Consider the following 24,095-nt stretch of genomic DNA (forward strand, 5'->3'; position numbering starts at 1 on the left):
GTGAGACTATGGCATCACCAATTGGGGGATGTTGTGAGGCTGAAGGTAAGTGGGGAAGGGAAAGAGGAAAGTGGGGAAGTACCTGGCTATTCAGATCTAGTCACTAAACACGGCTAAAGCTATTTGGAGCAACGTTTCAATTCTGAATGGTGGTCTTACACCAGGGCGATACTGGTAGTATCTTCCACTCTGGAACGTGCCGCAAATATACTATATATTATTTTAATTAATTAATTGTGAAATAACACAAATTAATCAAATAAAATTTATTTGCGCACGCCGGGTTCGAACCCGTGACCTTCGGAATGGCAGTCCAATGCGTTACCACTGGACTATGCCGGCCGTCATAGGTATAGGTATAGGTATATTGGAAAAAATGCGAATATGAAAAACCAAACAAACTAGTCGATATAATCTTGATGAACCCTTAAAATGGTTACCATCTTGAAATCTAAGTGGAATGTACAAACATATTAACAGAAAGATGAAAAGCAAAACGGTGAAGTTAAAAAGTACTTCCCTACGTTTAGTCAAAAAAGGCACTTACCGTTAACTTCTCATCTTTGAAATGCGCGTGAGAAATTGCATCTTCGATGAACTTAATTTTGTCCTCCGTACTTTTGGCAGCGCCAACTATATCGGAGAAGTCTGCATGCAATGGCTCTGCGTTGTGAAGCTGGAAGTCATGATTTTTTGAGTTTTCCAGTCTTACCTCTCTAGAAACTTTCAGAACGTCGACAACCGAAGAGCTTTCCATTGTTGTGGCTTTCCTGGTCTGGAAATAAAATTTATAATGAAGTTCACTCTGTTCAAGTTCAAGATTCACAACCTCAATAATTTGTGGAAAATTTGTAACAATTAATTAATAATTACGGCCATCCAAACAAACAAACAAATTCAAATAAAAATTTTGCGCAAAATTGGCATATGGTTCAACAAATACTGTAAACGTAAAGGTAATTCGCCAAACAATTTCAATACGCAGTTCTGCTCCCCTTTCATAAATTTGAGTAGTATCTGCATGTTTCATAAAATAATTAAAACATGGAAACCGAGAGATTTTTTTAAACTAAGATTTATGGCTTAAATCTTCAACAAAATCAAATATTGCGCAAAAAATTTGCATGTATTTGGGCGCGTAGGCAGAAAAAAATGTTTCAAGTAAAATCATTAGCACAGGGGCGTGATAGACAAATAGTTAAAAAAAATAGTTAAGGGTTGTCTTTTAACTAACTGACTAAAAAAACTAACACGAAGAATAACGCAAAAAGTGCCTTATGGGCGTGTTTCGTAATCCAAATATAAGCTAAAATATCTTGAACTAAAAGGTACTACGTTAGTGGAAAATTTGTTTCCATTCAAATGTTACATGAAAGGTACAGTTTTCTTCTTTATTCTATGCTAACACTCCAATTTCAGCAGGGGTGGGAAGAGAGGATGAACTGCCAAAAAACTTGGTCTTTTCTCACACTTCATTTCATCATTCAAAATATTTGTTTTTACAATTATTCCAACTTTTTGTACATACCAACCTTTTCCAGTTCGGTGATTACTTTTTTCAGTTTTTTTTTCCAAATAAAAAAGTTTGATTGGTAAACAAAAGTTTTACCGTTAGTACAAACTTTATAAACGAAACCATTTTATCTGGAAAATCTGAAAAGGGTCACGTCACGCCACTGTGTAATGTAGTTTAAACGGAGTTTGTTGGTCTTTCTGACATGAAACAATTTGTTTTGCATATTATATTCGTCCAATTGGCCATAAATTATGGCCATTTAATTTACTTTTTAAGCACACAATTATTGCGAGCCATTTATCATATCTTCCTTACGAATAACTCCCAACTCTCACAAACTGTCCAAGCACGTGTTCCGATATCGTGATAGTGTATTCGTAATGTACTAAAAGTTGTCAGGAAGCCTGTTAATTTATTCTTTAAATGCCTGCAATCCCATTTTTAACCGGATTATTATTAATTTGAAGAAATTTTTAATAAATTAGCAATGCTCATTTTTCTCCGTTCATTTTTCAAAGCAGAAGAGGTTCTTATGCAATGAATGATGGAGAACTGAAGAAAAATACAATAAAACCGACAAAAATACACACACATTTTTGTGTATGCATACATAAATTTTTCGATTTAACCTAAACGTTTTGTACAATGTTTGTACAAAATGTTTCGACAATATGTTTTCAAAACGTTGAATATGTTTCTGCAAAAATGAAAACAATCGCTTTTCAAGGCTGACGGAAAACTATTTTTACATATATTTCTGTGCCGTGCCTCGATGTATTTCATGTTTGATCAAACATTTTGTCGCACGATACCAAGCTTTAGATAGAAGATCGTTGGGTGGGAACATGACGTTTAGAATCAATCGACCGATTATGAAGTGCTGCACTTACTTCCTTTAGTCATGTTTTGGACAGCGTAACAGTATGTTTATCATCAGGACAGATGTATAGATTGTGGTGAAGTGTGTATTTAGCAGCGATACGGTCTTGAAAGCTTGGCCCCTTAGTAAACGTTCAAAGATGGTTTGAAATGTAAATACGAATGTTAGAGGGAGCGCGCTAGTATTAAAAACGATAATAATTAATCGAAAATGTTGATAATATTTAATAAAACACGACTCGTTTGAAATAGAGCAAAAATCTCTTGACAAGTGTTTTAGTTGCATTTAAAGATACATTGTGATCTTTTTCTTATCTATAACGTATTAAATAACGGCACAAAACGTGTTTTTAATAATTTTCATGCTTAATTTGCGACTTTTTTCCATCGAGTGTATTTCATATAATTAACGCTTCGGCATAACAAATGTATGGATATTATCTTTTGAAATAACATTTTTTTTAAACTTAAAAAGTTAACGAGAAACTTTTTAAAAATCGGTAGAAACTTAGTATGCGGGGGCTTAATCATCTTATTATAGTTTTCCCATTAATTTTGATGCAGCCGTCGAATACACGATACTAATAACTATTTAGCTTAACCGTTTTGTCTCTATTCAAATTGTTTATGAGTTAAATTCATATGTATGTAAATCCTCAATCTACACATTTGTCCTGATGATTGATACTTTAATGCAGCCAGAAAAGTTGGCCAAAGAAGGAGGAAAGGTAATAAGGTTATGTTATAAAAAAATAAATCGAGATGATACTTTTAGCCATGAAAATTCTAAATCTTATCAGATCTCTTTATTGTAACAGCTGTTTCGGAATAATGTGAAACAATATACTGTCAAATTACCCATCTGGTAACACATTTAATACTTATTTTTTCTTTAATTTTGAAATATTTTGTGATTGTATGTAGTTATGTTTGTGATTACTCTTATGTTTGTTTCACTCAAATGTAAATTGTTAACCTCGATACAGTGATAAAAAGTGTTTAATGTATAGTGAGATGCAATAAATAAATAAATAAATTTAATTACCATTTCCGCTATCCTGTTAATTTCTAATTGTCTGGTATTTAACAGAGACTCCACTTCTGATAGACACTGTACAACTGGATCGATCTCTTGAGATGATACTAAAATTTCAAAAAAAATCTTTAACTTGTTACTCAAAATAAATATAATCTATGAAAAGGCAAACCGGGGTGCATGTTATAATGTAGTTTCCACTATATAAAAGTAAAACTTTTTACCGCTCTGATATGCAGTTCTCTAAGAAGATAAAAATGTATTAATTTTAAATAAAACAAAGATTTTCTTTTAGCAAATAAGATTCTTAAAACTGTCCGCCGCATCTTTCATCACGACGAACTGAAAATACAGAAAAATGTTATATAAAACTTTAGGACGGGTTGTTTCGGAGAATCTGAACAAAACATCAAATTTCAAAGTTCATTTTCGGGTTCTGTGAAAGACTTGTTCAAGTTCTGTTTTTATATCATTGTAGGTTAGTTGCTTGACAAAACTGAAATAAAAACAGAACATGAAAAAATCTTTCACAGAACTTGAAAATGAACGTTGAAATTTGATGAATTGTTCAGATTCTCCCAAACAACCCGTCATAAGTAATCGGTATGAGGAAACACGGTCGGCGTTTTGCCCGTGCGAACGTGTTCCCCCGATTTATTTTCTGGATTTTGACATTAGTGTCAATATCTTTTAATTCAAAATAGATATTAACCACAGGCATGTTCTTGAGATACGATTTTGTTTGATAAGTTTGATATAAGACGTGAAATAGAATAAGTTGACCGTGCTCCGAACCTCCTAACTGACTTGCCGACTCAGCGGAGACCCGGCGAACCTCTGTTTCCCGGAATTCGAACATTTCACAAAATTTAGGAGTACGAAAATTTGATGAATTGTTAAAATTCTTGGAAACAGAAGAGTTAGGACCCTCCGAAACGGTTCCATGATTACTCAACACAGTGACAATTCAACACACTTTTAAAAAGTGATATAAAATCATTGGAAACGATGAAAAAAATAATTTTAACCTAACCTAACCTACTTAACTTTTACGTAACGTTTACTTAACGTTTAATTATAAATGCCAAAAAAAACTAAATTGATACATATTAGATCACCCAGTGCTAAGGCAAATATTATTACACCTGAAATAAAGACACACACTTCAAATTGTTTACATGTCGGTATTCCTGCAATATGTACATGTGAAAATATTGAACTGGTCACAGAGTATGTATATTTAGGTATTATTATTGATTGTTTTTTCAAATGGGACTTACAAATACATAAAGTCTGTGAACGTATGAGATCTATTGTTAATAGATTATATCAATTAAAATTCTATGTTCCAATACGTACACTAAGAATAATTTATTTATCACTAGCTGAATCTATTAAAAGGTATGGAATCACAGCTTGGGGACTTTCATGTAAAACAAATATAAACCATGTTCAATCAGTTCAAAAATCACTAGTTAAATTATTAGCTCGTAAAAGTTTATACGAACAAAGGCATAATGTTCCATACCTTTATCAGAATCTTAAAATTTTCTCAGTAAGATCAATTCTGTGGTATAAAATTATATTTTAGCAGATGAATAGCCCTATATACATAAATAGACTGGACCACACTTACAAAACTCGTTCTACGTTAAATGTAGGACTAATTGTACCTAAGCATTGAAACAAATATGGACAAAGAACACTGGACTACTTGATACCTAGTTGCTTAAATATGTTACCTGCTGAAATAAAAAAAAATGTACAAATGTAAAAACAAATATTATGTTGAAAAATTGGCTCGCTGAAAGAAATAGTTTGTATTAGAGTCTAATACAAACTATAGGTAGATACTATCACTGTTGTGTATATGTTTTTATATTTTGAAAACAAATTGTTATTTTTTATTGTTATCACTGTTGTCATTAAGTAAAATAAGTTTTATCTTTTCTAATATTTTTTATGTGAAAAGTTGCCATCGACAAACTACTGAAAAGTAGTTTATTGGAAATTTTCTGTTTTTTTCTGTATCTTATTTTATTATTTACTGTAATATATATTTTTGTCTTGCTTTCTTTAAATAAAAATAAAAAACCTAGTTAATAAAGTTTTTGTTTCATCACTTTCCATGACTTTATATAACTTTTTAAAGATGTGATGAATTATCATTGTGATGATTTATCCGGTCACCCTCCGAAACTCCTTTAATTTGCCTTGTATGAACGCCATTATAAGACGTTTAGTTTACAAATTATATAACGTATTTAAAAAAACAAAACGTACAGACATAGAATAATTGCTTCTAACACAGTTGGCGAAAAATATTTAAATAGTACAGTTTAAATATATACAGTTGCTACACACTGTTGGTTTAATTCAATCCAATTGTGGCAAGTAACTATTTAACTGAGTTTTACGAGGGTGTGAACGAAAAAATTTTACAATGATTGAATTCTTACCAATGGCGTCCCTTTCAAGAAAAAACTTTAAAATATTTAATTCGACTTGGTCAAACTCGTTCCGTGTAATGATAATGAGATTATGTTTCTCGTCTTCAATAGCTTCTGGCAATTTTAAGTAATCAATACTAATTATTTTTTTATCAGGCAGTTTGAAACTGTTTAGCGACTGTAAATCATCCTTCATTGGTTTATAGATGAACACGTCACTCTGTAAAAAAAAACACAAGTTAACAGAACATTATATAAGTTAAGAAATACCTAGTATGATTATTTTAACATAACCGTTTTGCATTTTGTCTGTCTATAAATTTGTTTGTACGTTCCGTTTCCGTTTCAAGATGGTGGCCGTTTCAATGTTACTGTAAACTTCCTTTTTTCAAATGTGAAATCTTTGTGTTTATCTCGACTTTCTTGTTCGCAATTTTTCGATACAATGGTAGGTACCTAACTACCTGAAGAAAGTTTGAAACCAAATCGTCATTGATATAGTGACGTATCTTTGAACAAATTGTTTAATTCCTTAGATGGAATAAAAAAATTAAAAATGTTACGAAAAATATGTGGTTTATAATTAAGTGGGTAGGTAAATATCTGATAGTATTATTGTCCTAGCGTCTGGACGATGTAGGCCCTCTGATTGGTCAAATTCATATTATGTGATTCGGATAAATTCTGCATTGGGGGTCTGCAGGCAAAAAATATCAATCTGCCCCTCAATTTTAAGCAACCGTAAGGTTCATTTCGGTTTGCAGGCGACTGGATACAAAAAAAATAAGACATTAAAAATTAAGACACGATTTCATACTGAAAAAGAATCGCCTCATGTAATACGATATTTCTTCAAAAATATCGTTTCTCCTCATATAATTTTTGGATAATATCGAAGAAAATATGTTTTAGAAAGTTTATAATCCATTGGATTAATTAAATTACAGTGAAAATTATCCACAATTACGTGATTACGTTTGACGTTTGACGAAAAAAGCACGCGTTCATTCAATATGGCCGGCAATAGCTGGCCGACACAGAGCGCACCTCTGGCGGTGTAAAAACTAACCAAATAACTGGCGCGAATATTTAAATATGCAAAATTACTTGACCATTAAGCGTTTCATAAGAAGATTTCTTCTGGAAGTTTATTTAAACTTTGCAATGGCATTTTTCATTATTATTTGTAATTTTTTTTGCTTATTAATTATATCTGATTTTATATTGACATGTTTTATAATTTATAAAATTTAAAAATTATTTATTTGCGATGCTTTAATCCTGATTGTTTATTTATATCTTAAGAAATAGGGTAAAAATAGCGTTTGAAGAGAATATGTTTAATTTTTTTACTTAGTATTTCAACTTTCAATTTATTAGAATAACCGTTATTAAATGTTATTTGTCCTATGAATATATTGTTTTATGGTTTTATGCAATTTTTTTGTTCAGGTCTTAAAATACTTCACACAGGATATAAAGCATCACAAATAAATAATTTCGAAATTTTAGAAATAAGAGAACATGTTTATAAAAGTAGATATAATTAACAAGATTTTTTTTTATAAACTCTCTTTTAAATATTTTCCCGCTTAACTGGTCTTTCATATTGTAATTCCTAATTCTTATAAACCCAGCCTACTCTTACCCCTCCCCCCTCCTTCCACTTCTTTTTTCCAATTGTAATCTATATTTAATTTTTGACTTCGGTGTATACTTCGTTCATGAAACATGTATTGTTTGTATATAATAAAGTGATGTTAAAAAAGTTATTTGTTTTTTAATAAGATAAAGTTTAATAGGATAACATTATTTTATCTATTTCCATTGTATATCAATGCATACGTACATAATAAAATGTAAACATTATATTTATTTATTAATTGGACAATTTGCATAGCGCCGCTTTTGTGAGATATCACCTCAGGGGCGCTATATTGTAATAATCTACCTTTATATATAGATTTTTACTCTCCTGATGAAGGTGTATATATATTCTAACTTTAAACTTTATTAGATACAGTAACAGTTTTAGGTAAAGAATTACCACCAGTTGGAGTAAAATTTACACCCTTTAATTAAACCGACTGTTAATCTCATCGCACAATTACCCTCCTTTTATCCATAAACACGGGTACAATTAATCAATACGTAATAATCTATTATTTCAGTCAACTTTGTTATAACTATCTTTAATTGTTGTGACAAACTATACGATATTGATTCAACTTATAGACATTGACGGTTGTAACACATATTTAAGCACTGCAAGTCTCCTATGAGCAAATTATATTAGGTACCATAACAGTTAATATCAGTGCCGTGCAAGAAGTGCCGCCCGCAGGGCCTAGCAGCAAAAACCCGCGGAGCGGGTTTTTAACTGCTAGTCTACTATAAATACCTATTATTAAATAAGTACCTACTTAAAAAAATTACGATTTCAGAAGAAATTTTGGTTTTGATGTATTAATTAGGAGAAAATTAAAAATATCCTTTTTTGAACGTGGGGTATACTTTCACACAACTACTAGTGTAGTGAATCTTAAAGAGTGAAATCGTTTCAATTATATATATAAAAAATACTTAAAATAGGCATTTGTTTTAACTGAAATTTACACTGATTATACATTACGTTTCAGCCAGTGTACCTGACAAACTTTAACAGCGATTTCTAAAAGGTAGATGGCATTGTGGTCTCCAGTGACATGTTTTCATTCACATTACTGCAAATAAGCTCGGGAATCTGGTTATAAAGTCTGTGGGGGTAAGTCCTGATATTATCCGTTAAAATAAAAAATATATAACCGATTTCAGTTGCGTGTCTGTCTGTGATTTTGCTTCAACGAACCTTAGAAGTCGGATGGACTTTGAAATTAAGTGGTCATTTTCCAAATTGTAACAGAACGTAATAAAACAATAAATCGATAAAGTACCCACATAACTAAAATATTATATTATTTAACAAGATTTCTATTCTATAAATTTATTCACTCTAATTTTTAAGTAGTTTGAGCTTTTACCAGAAAATTATTTCAATTATAAATTTTAATTATCAATTAGAAAATTATTTCAATTATATTGTTTAGACACTTTAAATAAGCATTTCTTTTGTTTTAATTTCTTAGGGATAATCTTGGAAGTAAAGTCAGATTTAGTGATTTTTAACGGTTTGCGCTTTTTAGCAAATATTAACTAAAATTATTAACTCTACAATTGTAATATCCAATTAATATGTGATTTTTCACTTGCCCGCGCAATTACACATTACACGTAGTACATTATGTTTAATCATCGGTTAAAATCGGTCAAAAGGATTTGCCCATTGTTATTTCTACGTTAAATATTGATTTTAAGTCGAATCCATAGTTCACTGGCTAATTGTAAATAGATATTAACAAATAATCCATAGTTCATTGACTAACTGTAGATAGATATTCACAAATAATCCATAGTTCACTGGCTAACTCTAGGTAGGTATAATAAAGAAATAAAAATTATTAAATCACTTCAATTCTCCCTTAAGAGGAAATATAAAACCTTTTAAACCATTCTTTATTTACACTAATCAAAACAACTGTTTTCAAATATTTATTTGATAAATTTACGAGTATGTTTTAATTACCAAATCTACCATTTGGCTTTCAAACTGCCAATTAAATTAAATGATACGTAATGTGTATAAATAGATTATTATTTCCCCTACCGTTGTTCCAAGAAACAAAAAATCTTCTCCATCTATATCGGCCACAGTCCCGCTGGTGACGTTCATAAAATCAAACTTCCGATTGGCTGGAACTAATTCACCACCTGAAAAATAAATTCAAATTTAAGGACGGGTAGTTTCACAGAATTTGAACAATTCATCAAATTTTAAAGTTCTGTGAAGGTTCTATTCAAGTTCTTTCATCATTTCAGTTTCGTGAAACGACTGGCCAATAACGAACTTGAATAGAACCTTCCCAGATCTTGAAAATCAACTTTAAAATTTGATGAGTTATTTAAATTCTGCGAAACAACCCATCCAATAATTTAGGCTTTAGAAGGATTTCAAATGGTAATAAATTTGAAACTCATTTTAAATTATTAAAAAAAATATTAGTTAATATTCTGAAATTCACAATAATCACTGAAGATATAAATCGACGGAAGTGTGACATGTCTGTGAGCTCGAAGTAAGGTCGAATTATTAATAATTTTTCAAATGTTTAAATTCTTTTATAGACAGGTAATCATTTACGTTGGCCTGTCTGGAGACTATAAGTCAATAGGCTTCGTGTGAAATGGCTACATCAGCTTTATTTAAAACTGGTATAATGATTTATATCTAAGCTTCTTATATTTTAGATTTCGTATACGGTTGGTGACAGTTGATTTTGACTTTTGCTGACAACATGCAATAGTGCAATTAATTATTTTAAGTGAAGAAGAATTATTGCTGATAGGAAAAAGCTTAACATGGAGCACTTTAGTAATGAATATTATACCTATTTTCCAAATTGAGGTGTGGCATGGTATTTCGTAGTAAAATCCCGTTGCAATCTTGCTAACTTGTGTTTATATAACTTTAAAAAAATCATTATGCATAAAGGTAAAAAATTTGAACATTTGTGCCTGAACTTCGCAAAATGAAACAAAACACACTTTTGGCGATATTTTTTCTCGCCTGAATCCAAACAGGTGGTTGATGTTAAGCGGGAATATAAATCTTATTGTCATCTACATAAGGAGTATTATTGTTAGCAACCTGATTCCAAATGTTATGCATCACCCTTAATGCAGAATAATTGTTTACTTCAAAAGCAATGCAGGTATAGTGTGATCCGCTTTCTAAAATTATTCATATTCCTATCTTCTCAGCATGAACATGATCAAACATTCCCCAACATCGCATACATCTACACAAATGACTCTCAAATTATTAATTTAAATTTTTTAACACCACTGTACACAGGGACGTAATTGACATACTCTAAATCAGGGATTCCTGACGTTATTTTGAGAAAAAATGTAAGCAATAGTATGTAAATAAAATCTGCTGCATCCATTGTATTATTCAAGGGTTCCATGCTAACTCAACACAGTGACTATTCAACACACTTTTAAAAAGTGATATAAAGTCATTAAAAACGACAAATTATTTCTTTTAACCTAACCTAACCTAACTAAACCTAATTTACTTAACCCAGTTAATAAAGTTTTTGTTTCATCACTTTATATAACTTTTTAAAGATGTGATGAATTATCATTTTGATGATTTATCCGGTCACCTATTCAAGCAATCATTGCATTGACTAGATGGCGAACTTTGAATAGGTGGCTATCTTTGACTAGGAGCTAACTTTGACTGAGGTTTTCAATATTAGGACACCTACCCAAAAAAAAAAAAATGTCATTGAGACAGTGACGTTTCATTGGACAAATTTTATAATGTCTTGTTTGAAATAAAAAAAAAGTTACATAAAATATTTTATTTATGTTAGTAAATAAGTAGGTAGGTATTTAAATACCAACATGTAGATCTTGTGATTTCAGAAGATATGGAAACGTCGGTTTTGATTATTATCATCGCAAATGTCATATGAACAAACGTGAAGTTAAATGATCAAATTTTTGAGGATTGTAACAAAGTGGTGCCAGTCTAAAAAATCTTGCATGATTAGTAAATATTTTAACCTAAGCAATATACGGTCCTCCTCAGCGTATAGCTATACTATCGCTACAGCGGCGTATTAGGCAGAGATGTGCAAAATGGGTACCCAAAACCATTTGAAATTCAAAATGGAAATGGGTCCAAACTTTTCCATTTGAAAATGCAAAATGGTTTTTAGAAAAGCATTTCAAATGCAAAATGCAAAATACCTATTTTCAAAATGCATTGAAAATGCAAAATGGTTTCTCAGAAAAAATGGTTTTTCTTCAAAATACGACAGTAAAGAGCTCATTCAATTGGTTTTGAATAAATCACGGAAAAAAATGGATTGAAGGAACAGCCTACGGCCTGGTTCCCACTATGCCAGACCGGCAGATCTGCCGGGCCGGTAAAACTGCCGGAAGGGCTAGTGGCTGTACAATTTATATGTAGCTATTCACACTATCCCGGGTCCGGCATTTTTACCGAGCGTTTTGTCACTGCGAAAGTGCCGGTAGAACCACCGGACCGGAGTAATGTGAACGAGTTTGTGCCGGTATCCGGCTGTCCCCGCTCGCCGCGCCCGTGCTCCGGGCTCCCCTCTCGTCATCGATTCGCATTTTTTGAAGAAAGTAGACGTGTTCGCCCTGCTCGTTTAAATCTTTTTATCAGTATTCAAATGTGTACCTCCATACGGACGTAGGAGATTAGGTGTTAAAGCAAAGCCTTCATCGCCAACTAGTATAAACGGTAATTCCACGTGCAAGTTTTCATGAAGCGGTCTAGGCTTTGGTACATTTAAAGTACCATCATTGATCTTTTGCCAAAATTTACTATCCTTTAATATAGTAGAATCGCATTCCTTTCCATATGATCCCACACTAATAAAAATAAATCGGTACTCTGAATCAACAACTTCCATTAATACAAAAGAATAATATTCCTTGTAATTAAAGAACATAGAACCACTCTCGGCTGGTTTAAAATTTTTAATATGTTTGCCATCTACTGCTCCAACACAGTGAGGAAAGTTGGCTTTTCTTTCGAATCCTGAAGTGATGTCCTCCCATTATCTCTCCGGCTCCGGTGTAATGTGAACACTCTAGTCCGGTGTCCGGTTTCCGGCAGATCTGCCGGTCCGGCGTAGTGGGAACCCGGCCTACCTTAAATTCCCCAGAATCCCGGCAATAAGGCTCTCGACGAACTTGCGCTGTTCACGGGGTGAAATTTCCTCCAAAACGAGATAATCTTTAATATGATTTTGATATTTGCAAACAGAGCACAAAACATGTGAATAATACAACGAGGACACTACGATTGAACCTTCTTGCTACACGACACGAATTCGAATGTTGTACTTGCGACAATTTACAAGGCAACAAATCATCTTCTTTTTTTCAAGTGTGGGTAAGGCTGTTTTTAAGGATAAAAATGGATAGTAGGTTTATGATGGGAAAAATTGTAGATATTATCCAAAACAGTTTCAATACTAAACAAAATATTTCTATACTTCCATGCCTTATATTAACTTTTGTCTTATGAACGTCTCTGAGGTCACGATTTTAAACTGTGGTAAACACATTGAAGGCTCTACATAAAACAGTGCGAATCTCAATAATATCTTTTTAGAAACTTAAATGCATTTACAATTTGGTGGTCTAGTGCAAAATTAACTATTTGAAAAAGTACCAAATAAAGTTTTTTTTTAAATATATATAGTTCTGCACTATGTATTATTATAATAAAAATTATCACATAACAACGACAACACCAATGGCGAGATTAAAAATATCTTTGGTATAAATTTTGGTACTGTAAAACGCTATCAATCAATACAGGTAATATAACGCGTAACGTAAATATTCGAATAAAAGAATACATCAGGTGTTCAAGTACGGTTTTTTTTTTGCTGAACGCTTAATAGATACTAACCATACATGTAATTAAAATACGGGAGTTCAAATAATTCATAATAAAAAAAGGAATATGTCTTAATAATTTAGAAGCATTAGAAATATCCAAATCGAATAATAAAAAAAATAATTGCCCACTTTTATATAAACAGTTAGAATTAGCCGACAGTCCAATTTCAAAGTTATCCCCTTTGACCCTACGAAACCCCCACCCTTCCCCTACCCCTCTACCTACCCCTCCACCAGCTAGTCTTTGATGCTCTCTCCTTCTGCACATACTTTGTATTTTCCTTTTGTTTTACTCGTAATTGTCCTCTGTATTTAATTAACTTTACTTTTTCATTATCCTGAAGAAGGTTGAGTTCCACCAAAACCGGTCGACCTGTATAACTGAATAAAGTGGTTTAAAACAAACTAAAATATTTTTTTTTCATTTAATAAATGTCAAGCCACAAAGTGTTTGATTTCTTCGATAGTATATATTTTTTTTGTTTGCCAAATTAGATTTAAAAAAAAAATATTTTTAGGCCTGAGAGGGTTATTTTATATTAGCAAGGGGAAAAAACCTATCACACGAACAACTGTATAGTTTAAAAAAATGATTTTTAGTGTAACACGCGTAGATATAATGATAACATTAAAACATATAAAAACAATAATGGATCCCGGTCCAAACAAAACTGTCGAAATGGGATCTATTATTAAATTTATGCTAACATTTCAATCCTTCACAAACGATACGCAAAATACGGAACTACTAAATAAGGATTTTTTTTTCTTGCTGTTACTGAACTCTGGTATTGAAAGAATTAACAAACTTACCCTAACCTGCTTAAAGTTTCAAACAAATGACACGTTTGGCAACCGTTGATATTTCAGTATAGACATCTTAATAGATTACGGTTTGGTAATCCAAATCAAGAACTCAATTCATTTTTGCTATTTTTCAAATTTTTTTCTAAAACGTATATGGTTGGCACATAACTACAAAAATTTGATAACCATAGAGCAATTTTGAGTGATAAAATCTGGGAAAAATCTCAGACGTCGAACATCCCTAGTGTCTTTTTGCGAGATATTTCTCCTAACCTAATACGGACTCATAAAATGCAAAGCCATCTCATTTTTTGTTACGGTTAGATATATGGTTTTATTATGTTAGAAAGAGAGAACACAAAGCTTCCAGTTTACATACAAAAGTTTACAACGGACGCTCCCGAAAAAATTGAAATAATTTTATGAAATAACATTTAGTATTTAAAAAATATTCGTCAAGTTTTGCAAATTTTTAAATAAATATATTTTTTAGTGTAAATCGAAACAAGCTACGTGATAATAACTACTTTTATATTGCGTTTGACTTATTCGTTTTGTGTAAAGTGATAATTACGGTTTACACGATGTAAATCGATAAACCGACTTGGTAGAGTTCAAAATTTGAATATTTTTGTCTGCAAATGTCGGTATCTGATAAAATCTTAAAGTGTCATAAAAATAAATATTTCTTTAAGCCTACATTCAAAATAGCATATTTTTCTGGAATCGAATCTAATGCGAAAATATTTCCCGCGCAAACAGCATGTTGACAGTTCGCTTAGGAAAAACACATTGCAAAATATTAGAGGCTTTAGGAGTTAATGGCGATACCTTTTTATTTAAGGTACATAGAGCGTAATGAGCCGCGTGCTTCCTAAGGTTTAATACCTCTGATTCCAGAAGATAGAAGAACTCAGTCTTTGGATAATACCTACCTCATATGTTAATAATAATTGGTACACAATATGAATACGTTGTAATAATGTTTGTATAAGATTTCAAAGCCGATCCAAAGAGAATTAATTATGAAAATTGATATTAGGAGAATGGTTCAGATAGGTACACGAACAGGTAAGCACGAATAACATATTCCTAGAATCAAGATAAATAATATCATATTATTATGTATTATTTAAAGCAAGAGATAAAACCGTTATTATCTTACAAAAGGGTTTGGAAGTGTCCAAAACATTTGTACCTATAACACACATTCAAATGTCACGTCCTCGTTTTATGTTATACCAAGAATTTCTCTATTTATATGATAATATATAATATTTTAGAGATACACAAAGGAGTGTCTCAAGGTCACGAGTTTACCGGTTCAAAACATGAAACTTTTTGTTTTTCATATTATCACTAGGTTATTTTACAAAGCGGAGAAATTTTCGTCGATATACTGCAGTACCTATTAGATGCAGTTTCAGGAGCCCCAACTGATTCCTGCAATCCAGACCTGGTGGGACTGTGGTTTGTTTTGGGGCTGAAAAGAGTGAGGAGAGGATAGACAGAGAGTTGGAAAAGTCTAAGGTCGGGAAGTATCTATCTGACTGAGCATGAAATCGTAACATATTTGTCTTCGTATTATTTTTTTTTTTAAACTTACGAGTATGGTGAACTGTAATCGAAATGGTTTAAGTTGACATGACTATGGAATGGCGTGGTAAAAAAAGGAATTTAGAAGAAATCTTACCAACCTTAATTTATTGGCTGCACGCTACAAGTCTTGGTTAAAGCGATTGACTCGAACACTTTTTACAAGGTCAGCTTAGTTCCGGCGCATTGTCAGAAAGGGACAGGTGATGGATGACGAAGTGATGTATGTTACAGAATCGTGTATGGAAAATTGACGGAATATGTGGGTAAAAAGGAAATGCATATTTCGATATAATGCATAACATATCATATTTGTCCACTAAACAAGGCTCAAGTCACTTTCAAGCAACCTACGTTTCGATGCCAAATGTTTGTAACCAGTGTGATTACGAAATAAAAAAATCTCGTGCGGTACTATTTAACCGATGCTTAAGTCCTCCACAACACAGGTGAACTCCTAGCGTGGAGGACAATATACTATACCATTGTTTAACAAATATATTAAAGCATAAATAAAAAAAAAAAAAATAAAAATAAACCATAGTAATAATCAGAAGATTAATTATGTATCAGTAAGGTGATAATACTGTTAAAAAAAAAATTGAATAAATTTTTCAAATAAAAAAATCTTTGAATAAATTTTTTAAATAAAAAAATCTTTGAATAAACTATATTTCACAGAGTTTTTCAGGTCATACATGCTCTTACCCTAATCTCGTTGGCTTAATAGAATTTCCTACCTCTTCTATCTACGAGCACATACTGTCGTGTCATCAAAAAGTCGACTATGAATGTGTATTATCGTGCTGTTATAATTCTGTGCTGTGTCCACATGAAGTACAGGTGGGGCCTTAAAGAGTCAGCGATGTGTGAATGTGGTGCAATGCAGAGCACCGAATATGTGGCCAAAGAATGTCCGCTGCATTCAATCCCCATCGGGATTGGTCCACAGGGCGACGCCTGAGGCCCTAGACGGGCTCACAGATCTACACGTTCCCCTCTGACCCCTCCACCAAATGAAAGAAGAAGAATTAATGTGGTAAAATTCCATTTAAGGAAATCAAAGCATTTATATAATAATTATCTTCAACGGGAGGGCCTGCAGTCGTATTTTTCCCCTAAGAAGTTTTATTTGTAAAGCGAGTACAAATTTTTACAAAATGCCTCTTTTTGATTGATTCGCATCATTATTAAGCGTGAAATTTGTATATTAGTATGTGGATTAGACAATATTCATAAATTATGATCATAGTGTAACTATTTAATATTTTTAATGTAATTTGGGGTAAAGCTCTCGATTACGAATCCGGATGTCACGGGTTTAAATCCCGGCGTGCGCAAGTAACTTTTATTAATCAATTTATGTTGTTTCGCAATTAGTTCATAAAAAATAATACAGGAATATATTTGTTGAACGTTCTTAAGTGGAAGATACTTATCTTGATCCGACCCGGCAGACGCATCCGCAAATAAGACCTGGACAATCCTTACCCCATAAATCCATCTGATAAGTCACCAAACGTGAACTACTCGGGGTGAGCTATGGCAAAGGTGATGATTATCAAGTGAATGAGTTCCCGGGGAGGCGGTTCCCGGCTCCCAAATTACAAATTGAAAAAAAAAAATCATGAAACAATGCAAAGCTTTCAAATAAATACCACTCCTGGAAAAGCAAACTTTAAATATACAGAATGAATTTTTCCATCACATTTGATTTATTGCGAAAGTGGTGTAGCTACGAAAATTAATAAACTCCTGTCTCTTGATGTGCCTTATTTCCAAATTTATTTCTTCCGTGTCTCCGAAAGTCAAAAAGAACATTAATTTTAAAGTAAAAAGCTTCGGCGAAAGGTTAAGCACTTTTCTTTAAATGGTAAGCCTTCCTTTGAGACGGAGATTAAAACAATGCTGAAAGTTTAACAATAAAATACAACTTTTCCTTTCAAATTTAATTATGAACTATTAAGATTATAAAAAGCATCTTGGAGATTCGTGAAATTATTTATATTTACTTTGAAATCAATTGTACGTAAAGATTTTCACGATAAAAGTCAAAATGCTGTTTTAGAGAAGAATGCAATAAAAAAAATAATATTTAGAAATAGTCCAAGTAAATATTTTTCAACATTAAGTGAATTTTATATTTTAAATATTAAAAAAATAAGTTTTTGTTGTTCTTATCACGCACATTATTGAGTATAAAATAAATCTTTTATGTAGGTTAGATTATTGTCACTAAAAATAATCGCAAAAAATAACACAAGCACTTAACTTTTAAACCTAAATTAACCATAAAACCTAAAATAGCCTTTTAACCTAACCTAACCTTTTAAGCTAACCTAACATTTAAACCTAGCCTAACCTTTAAACTTAATCTAACCTTTAAACCCAACCTTACCTTTTAACCTAATATAACCTTTAAACCTACCCTAACCACAATAGCTTTACCTACTTTTTTTTAAGAACAAAAATCTGCCTAACTCAGTAAAACAAATTATCATCGAAAGAAAAAATAATGATGAATATCCGTAATATTATGTTAGTATGTGCAACAATACCCCTTAATATATTTACAAATTTGTACCTGACCAAAAAAAAGTTTGCGCATTGCTACCTCTAAGCAATAGGGTATATCTTAAAAAATACCTTTCTTAGATAATATATTATCAATAGCAAATTCTATCTATCAAAGCAATGGAATTTTATTTAAATTTTAATTGAAATGCAATGTGTGATGCACTATGTAGAAGTTAATTATTTTACATCGAACATACTCAAAAGCTATTTTTTAATAGATATCTCACTGTTGCTTTGGGGTAGCGACTAGGGCAGAAATTATTATTTAGCCACTAATGAAGATGATATAAAGTCAAATAATTCTATATCCCTTTTTACTATCCGTGTTCAAAATTGGCTATTGGAAAGGGGACGAGTTTTCTTTAAATGAGTTCCTAACACTGTTTAAAAAAAAGTTGCATAATTTAAATGTGACCGTAAATAGTTACATTTCTAGATAAGATACCACGATTAACTTGTGTTAAAGAAAAAAATAAAGATAAAATAATTTGGTACAATTTTGCATGTCTTACTTTTTATAATTTTTTAAAATATCTCTTTATCCCATCAGTTTGATCTGTATTTTTATTTCTAATATGATTTCTATAATAATATTTATTTTTTAAATTTTATTTTATGTTTATTGTCCCTTTTAACTTATGATTTGTTATTTTTTATTCAAGATATCATTTTGTTATTCTTGAATAAATCATGTACGACCACCATAATACGAGCATGAGCCTAGTATGATAGTTGAGAAAATCACAAAAATTGAAATATCTTAAAATTTATAAGATAAAAAAAAAAAAAATTCTCTTTCACATTTCTAAAACGCCCTATGAGACATTATTAATTCCTTTGTATTCAAGCTTGTATAATGACGGGTGAAATTTTTCTAGTTACCGTAGTCAAGTAACTCAGTCGTCTCGCTGTTTGCCATAAACGTAAGTTGATACGTCATAACGATTGTTGAACCTAAGTCAACATGGCCTACGTTGATACAAGGTTTACGGTTCAGTCGCTTAACTAAGAGGCCCTGTATTGGTGTTTAACCCAAACTTTACTTAACTGGCTGGCCCGGTTGCCTTACCCTGTTTGTTCATGTACTCCTGGTCACGTGTATTGCTTACTAACTACTTTTCGGAGCTTTTAATGATCGGTCTTAAATTGCTTAAATACTTAAATAATCCACTAAAAATCAAAAATCTGATTGTATGAAGCAGCAGTCACGACTGGCATTTAAATGTAAATGTTATTTGAATACTTTATTGAAACTTATAATCTTAATTATAAAGTAGCAATATGTTTGTGTGTTATCTGAAACAACAATATATTGATTTGTTGCTTCTTTTTGAGATAAAAGCTTTTAATTTTCCATAGGATTAAAAATAAGTGAAGTTGCGAAATTTTTTTGACAATGTATTTTATTCGCGTAATAAGAAATAAAACAAGACTGGCTGATTAAGAAGTAAAGTTATTATTTTTACATCAGTTTTTGTAATGTTTTTAGTAAGATTATATTTTTCAAACGAAAACTTTTCGCAGTAACGTTAGATCAGTTGCTAGTTATAAATGTAATTTTTTCTCTAAAGGGTGGTATATAAAAATTTTATCTTATCATATCGTTTTTACTTCATATTTGGACCTGGTTCACACAATTTATTAAGGAATCATTACGAAATTATATTAAATTAAAGTTGTAAAAGGCTCAAATTTCATATCCTACCCACCGGGACCCGTAATCAACCTGTAGGCGTCTAAGAATTATAAATTACAAACCAATTATTGTTTGTAACAAGTTTTCCTTAGGAATAATACAAAACAATAAATATTTAATAAGGGTTTCCACAAAGTTTCAAACCACCCTTCTCCTTACTCTTCTTCTTCATTTCCGGCGTCTAAAATCATAATTAAATCCAGAATAATTATTAAAGGAGTTTTGTAACAAAAGTCAAATATCATGATTTTAAATTAACCTTGTTACAAAGATAATACAGTATCAACCCGTTTGATGAGGATTAAATCTAGACGAAGGTTTAACTGAAAAATATCTAAGTGTAAATTTTGATCATAAATAATGAAAACCTTGCAAATCTTTATTGATCCTGATTGGCAAGACAAAATTTGTTCTAATAATATTTGATCGAATGATGAAATTACATTTACAATTTGGGAGGTGGTTTGGGGACCGCCGCCATGTAGCACTTTGATGATTTAGTAGGAGTGACCGGGTTCATCGGGTGAAGTGTGTCAGAATCAGAGATGTGCAAAATGGGTACCCAAAACCATTTGAAATGCAAAATGGAAATGGATCAAAACTTTTCCATTTGGAAATGCAAAATGGTTTTTAGAAAAGCATTTCAAATGCAAAATGCAAAATACCTATTTAAAAATGCAAAATGGTTTCTCAGGTTAAACAATCAAAATAATTATAGAATTTTTAAACAATTTTGTCATTTAATAATGGACATCAATGTAGAACAAACATATTACATGATGGTAAATCCAAAAACACCACGACTACGGATTATGAAACCACAAAAAAATTGCGCAGGACTAATGTTGCCAACGTAAAAACATAGAAACTGCCATCTAACATTTAATATTACAGCGTCATGGCCCCATGTTCAGTATTTTTTGTAATGGTATCACTCAATTGTCAGGGCTCCTCCACCAGGGAGCAACTTAACAAATGTAAATTATCTCTCATAGCGAGGTTGAGGACCGACTGATATTTGGGGCTTATGAAAAAAAGATGAGTGGAGATAATAGGAAGAATATTGCAAAAAAGCATTTCAAATGGAAAATGCATTGAAAAAAACATTTAAAATGCAAAATGCAAAAAGGTTTTTAGAAAAGCATTTAAAATGCAAAATGGAAAATATCCATTTTGCATTTTGCATTTCCATTTGAAATGGATTTATTTGAAATAAAGCACATCTCTGGTCAGAATACGCCTGCTCACAAGCTGCGTGGCGTACCAGATCGAAGGAGGTTGGTTTGGGGAGACCCTTTGTCCTCTCTCACTGGTCTCTCGACACGTTGCCTTGCGACGTAGTGGGAGGGATATATTTATACGTCACTTCGGGGTACACTGACTCTTAGATTCACTTCTTATTATTAACTTCCTCGCGTTAATTTTCTTAAAAGACCCATCCACACAGCATCACCAAAGATGACATAACACAAGGCACTGAGGGAAATTATTTTTCTCAGGGCCTCCTGTGTAGGGTTGATGTAAAAAACATTTTAAAAACGTTTATTTCACAAAAAGACTGACTGTTCTGCGTTATCCAAGATAACCATATCGGCATTCAATTGGGCTACTTTATGAGGTGGGTTAGAGAAGTAATATAAGAAAGGGATGAATGAAAGGGTTCCCATACCCATAGGGTTTGGGTACCACCACCCCGAAAACCATTAATTGGATAAACAACACATCTGCCATAGATCAACCCGAGCGGTTCACTACGTTTGGTGACTTATCAGGGGTACCCGGGTTCGTGGGGTGAGGATTGTCTAGGTCTTGGTGACGGGTGCGTCTACCCACCTACTGTGTGGTGGGCTGGATTTGGAGAGACTGTTTGAGGGAAACCTTTTTACCTCTCCAGCAGGACTCTCTTGACCCATCATCTCCTTGCACCGCAGTGGGAGTGATGAACCCACCCACACCTCGTAACCTTTTAATTTTCAGATCTTACTCTCCTTCCTTTCTTTAAAATACCCTCATGATGACATACCTATGACACTGAGCAAAATAATTTTCCTAAGAGATTCCTGCGTGGGATGAATGAGAAATTATTTAATGTAGGTAAGAGTGTCGTTTTAGTATTAAGTATTGCTAATGGTGTGCTAAATTTACAATCTTTAAATGATTCGATTTACCGGTAGAAAGAATTTATCAATAAACATTTCAAAAATACCACTCTACTTGCAATATATTATGCTTGTGCGGTATATTTTTATCTTCAGAAGATAATCCAAAGAAATCACTCGACTTGCAATATATTATGCTTGTGTGGTATAGTACTCATCTCTAGAAGATTATTTAATGAAACCACTCGACTTGCAATATATTATTGATTGTGCGGTATAGTTTTCATTTCCAGAAGATAATTCAAAGAAACCACTCGACTTGCATTATACTATGCTTGTGTGGTATAGTACTCATCTCTAGAAGATAATTCAAAGAAACCACTCGACTTGCAATATATTATTGCTGGTGTGGTATAGTTTTCATCTCGAGAAGATAATTCAAAGAAACCACTCGACTTGCAATATATTATGCTTGTGTGGTATAGTACTCATCTCTAGAAGATAATTCAAAGAAACCACCCAACTTGCATTATACTATGCTTGTGTGGTATAGTACTCAACTCTAGAAGATAATTCAAAGAAACCACTCGACTTGCATTATATATTATTGCTGGTGTGGTATAGTTTTCATCTCCAGAAGATAATTCAAAGAAACCACTCGACTTGCAATATATTATGCTTGTGCCGTATAGTTTTCGTCTCCAGAAGGTTTAAATTTATTCATCCCAAAGTGAATATGAATAATACACAATTTGCATAGAATTTTGATAAAGCTTCATTTCCATCAGATATTAATTAACATGACCCCCCATTGTCAAGTGATAACTTGAAACAATCGTGTATGCCAGGACCTCTTATCTTAAGGGTTGATCTCGGTGCCTACTGCGTGTGTGTGGGAGTGTGGGTGCGGGGTGTATCGGGACATTGGTGGAAGTGCAATTAACAAGGGATGTTTCCCTTTAACCCTTAGCTGTAATTCTATAAGTAATTATGGAATATGTTAAAAGGTACCGAGAGGTACATAGACTCTAGTATTTCGAATTTGGGTTTCAATTTATCTACGCCTGAGTTGGTTTTAGTATACGCCCGTATTCTACAGGATGTATTTTACAGAATTTTTTTTTTCATAGAAGAATTTTCCATACGTACAATTCAATTATTTTATGTAAAAACTACACTAACGTTGAAATTTAGAAAAAAGTTGTACGTCTTTTTTAAATTAATTTATTTGAATTTCACATTATGTTTTTGTGAATGAATGTAAGTAAATCGAGCTGAACCTCAGCAGAGAGTCTCGTCATCGATAATAACGTATTCTAACAACCAAGCACACACACGTGGACATATATACATTTTTCTGAAATCGGATGACTTTAGGGCAGTTAATATACGATGTAAATGTCGGTCTTATTCAATCGGGATTTGGTTCAGTTGGTGGAGTTGTTAACTGCATTTTCTGGGTAGGAAGCTTGAATCTAAGTCAACTTTTTTTTTAAGTTTTAAAAAACATTTAAAAATAGATGTATTACAGTTAAAATAGATGTATTACAGTTAAAATAGATGTATTACATTTGAAAATAGATTTATTACAGTAGAAAAAACTTTGTTCTTTACGGGTTGATTTATCTACCTGTACTATCATATTGAATAATCTCCAGAAGATAGTGCACTTTACCCCCGCAAACTTTGTCTAAACAAAAAATATTATTTGATCGTAAAAATGAACGATTGGCACTATTAAAGGTGGCTGAATTGAAGGTTTACATATGATATTTTAAGATACATGAAATAAAAATATCAGAATATATTTTTAGTCCTCACTAAGATATTCTGTGAATCATATATAGTCTCTCAATTATTAATTCATAATGAAATGTCGTAAAAAAAA

At 32.1% G+C, this 24,095-nt stretch overlaps 1 protein-coding gene across 1 annotated transcript in view; it reads right to left on the reverse strand.

Moving 5' to 3' along the window:
* The window catches only part of fs(1)M3 (female sterile (1) M3), a 111,680-nt gene that overhangs the window by 55,059 nt on the left and 32,526 nt on the right, over window positions 1-24,095 (reverse strand). The window contains exons 7-10 of the mRNA XM_089642217.1: window positions 9,585-9,688; window positions 5,891-6,101; window positions 3,441-3,538; window positions 548-775 (exon numbers count right to left, since the gene is read on the reverse strand). Of these exons, the coding sequence (XP_089498343.1) occupies window positions 548-775; window positions 3,441-3,538; window positions 5,891-6,101; window positions 9,585-9,688 (641 nt within the window). The remainder of the gene's footprint in view (window positions 1-547; window positions 776-3,440; window positions 3,539-5,890; window positions 6,102-9,584; window positions 9,689-24,095) is intronic.

The sequence above is a fragment of the Hesperophylax consimilis genome, chromosome 18 (genome assembly GCF_061612785.1).
Source record: "Hesperophylax consimilis isolate HC1 chromosome 18, BYU_Hcon_1.0, whole genome shotgun sequence".
In the NCBI taxonomy this organism is placed as follows: domain Eukaryota; kingdom Metazoa; phylum Arthropoda; class Insecta; order Trichoptera; family Limnephilidae; genus Hesperophylax; species Hesperophylax consimilis.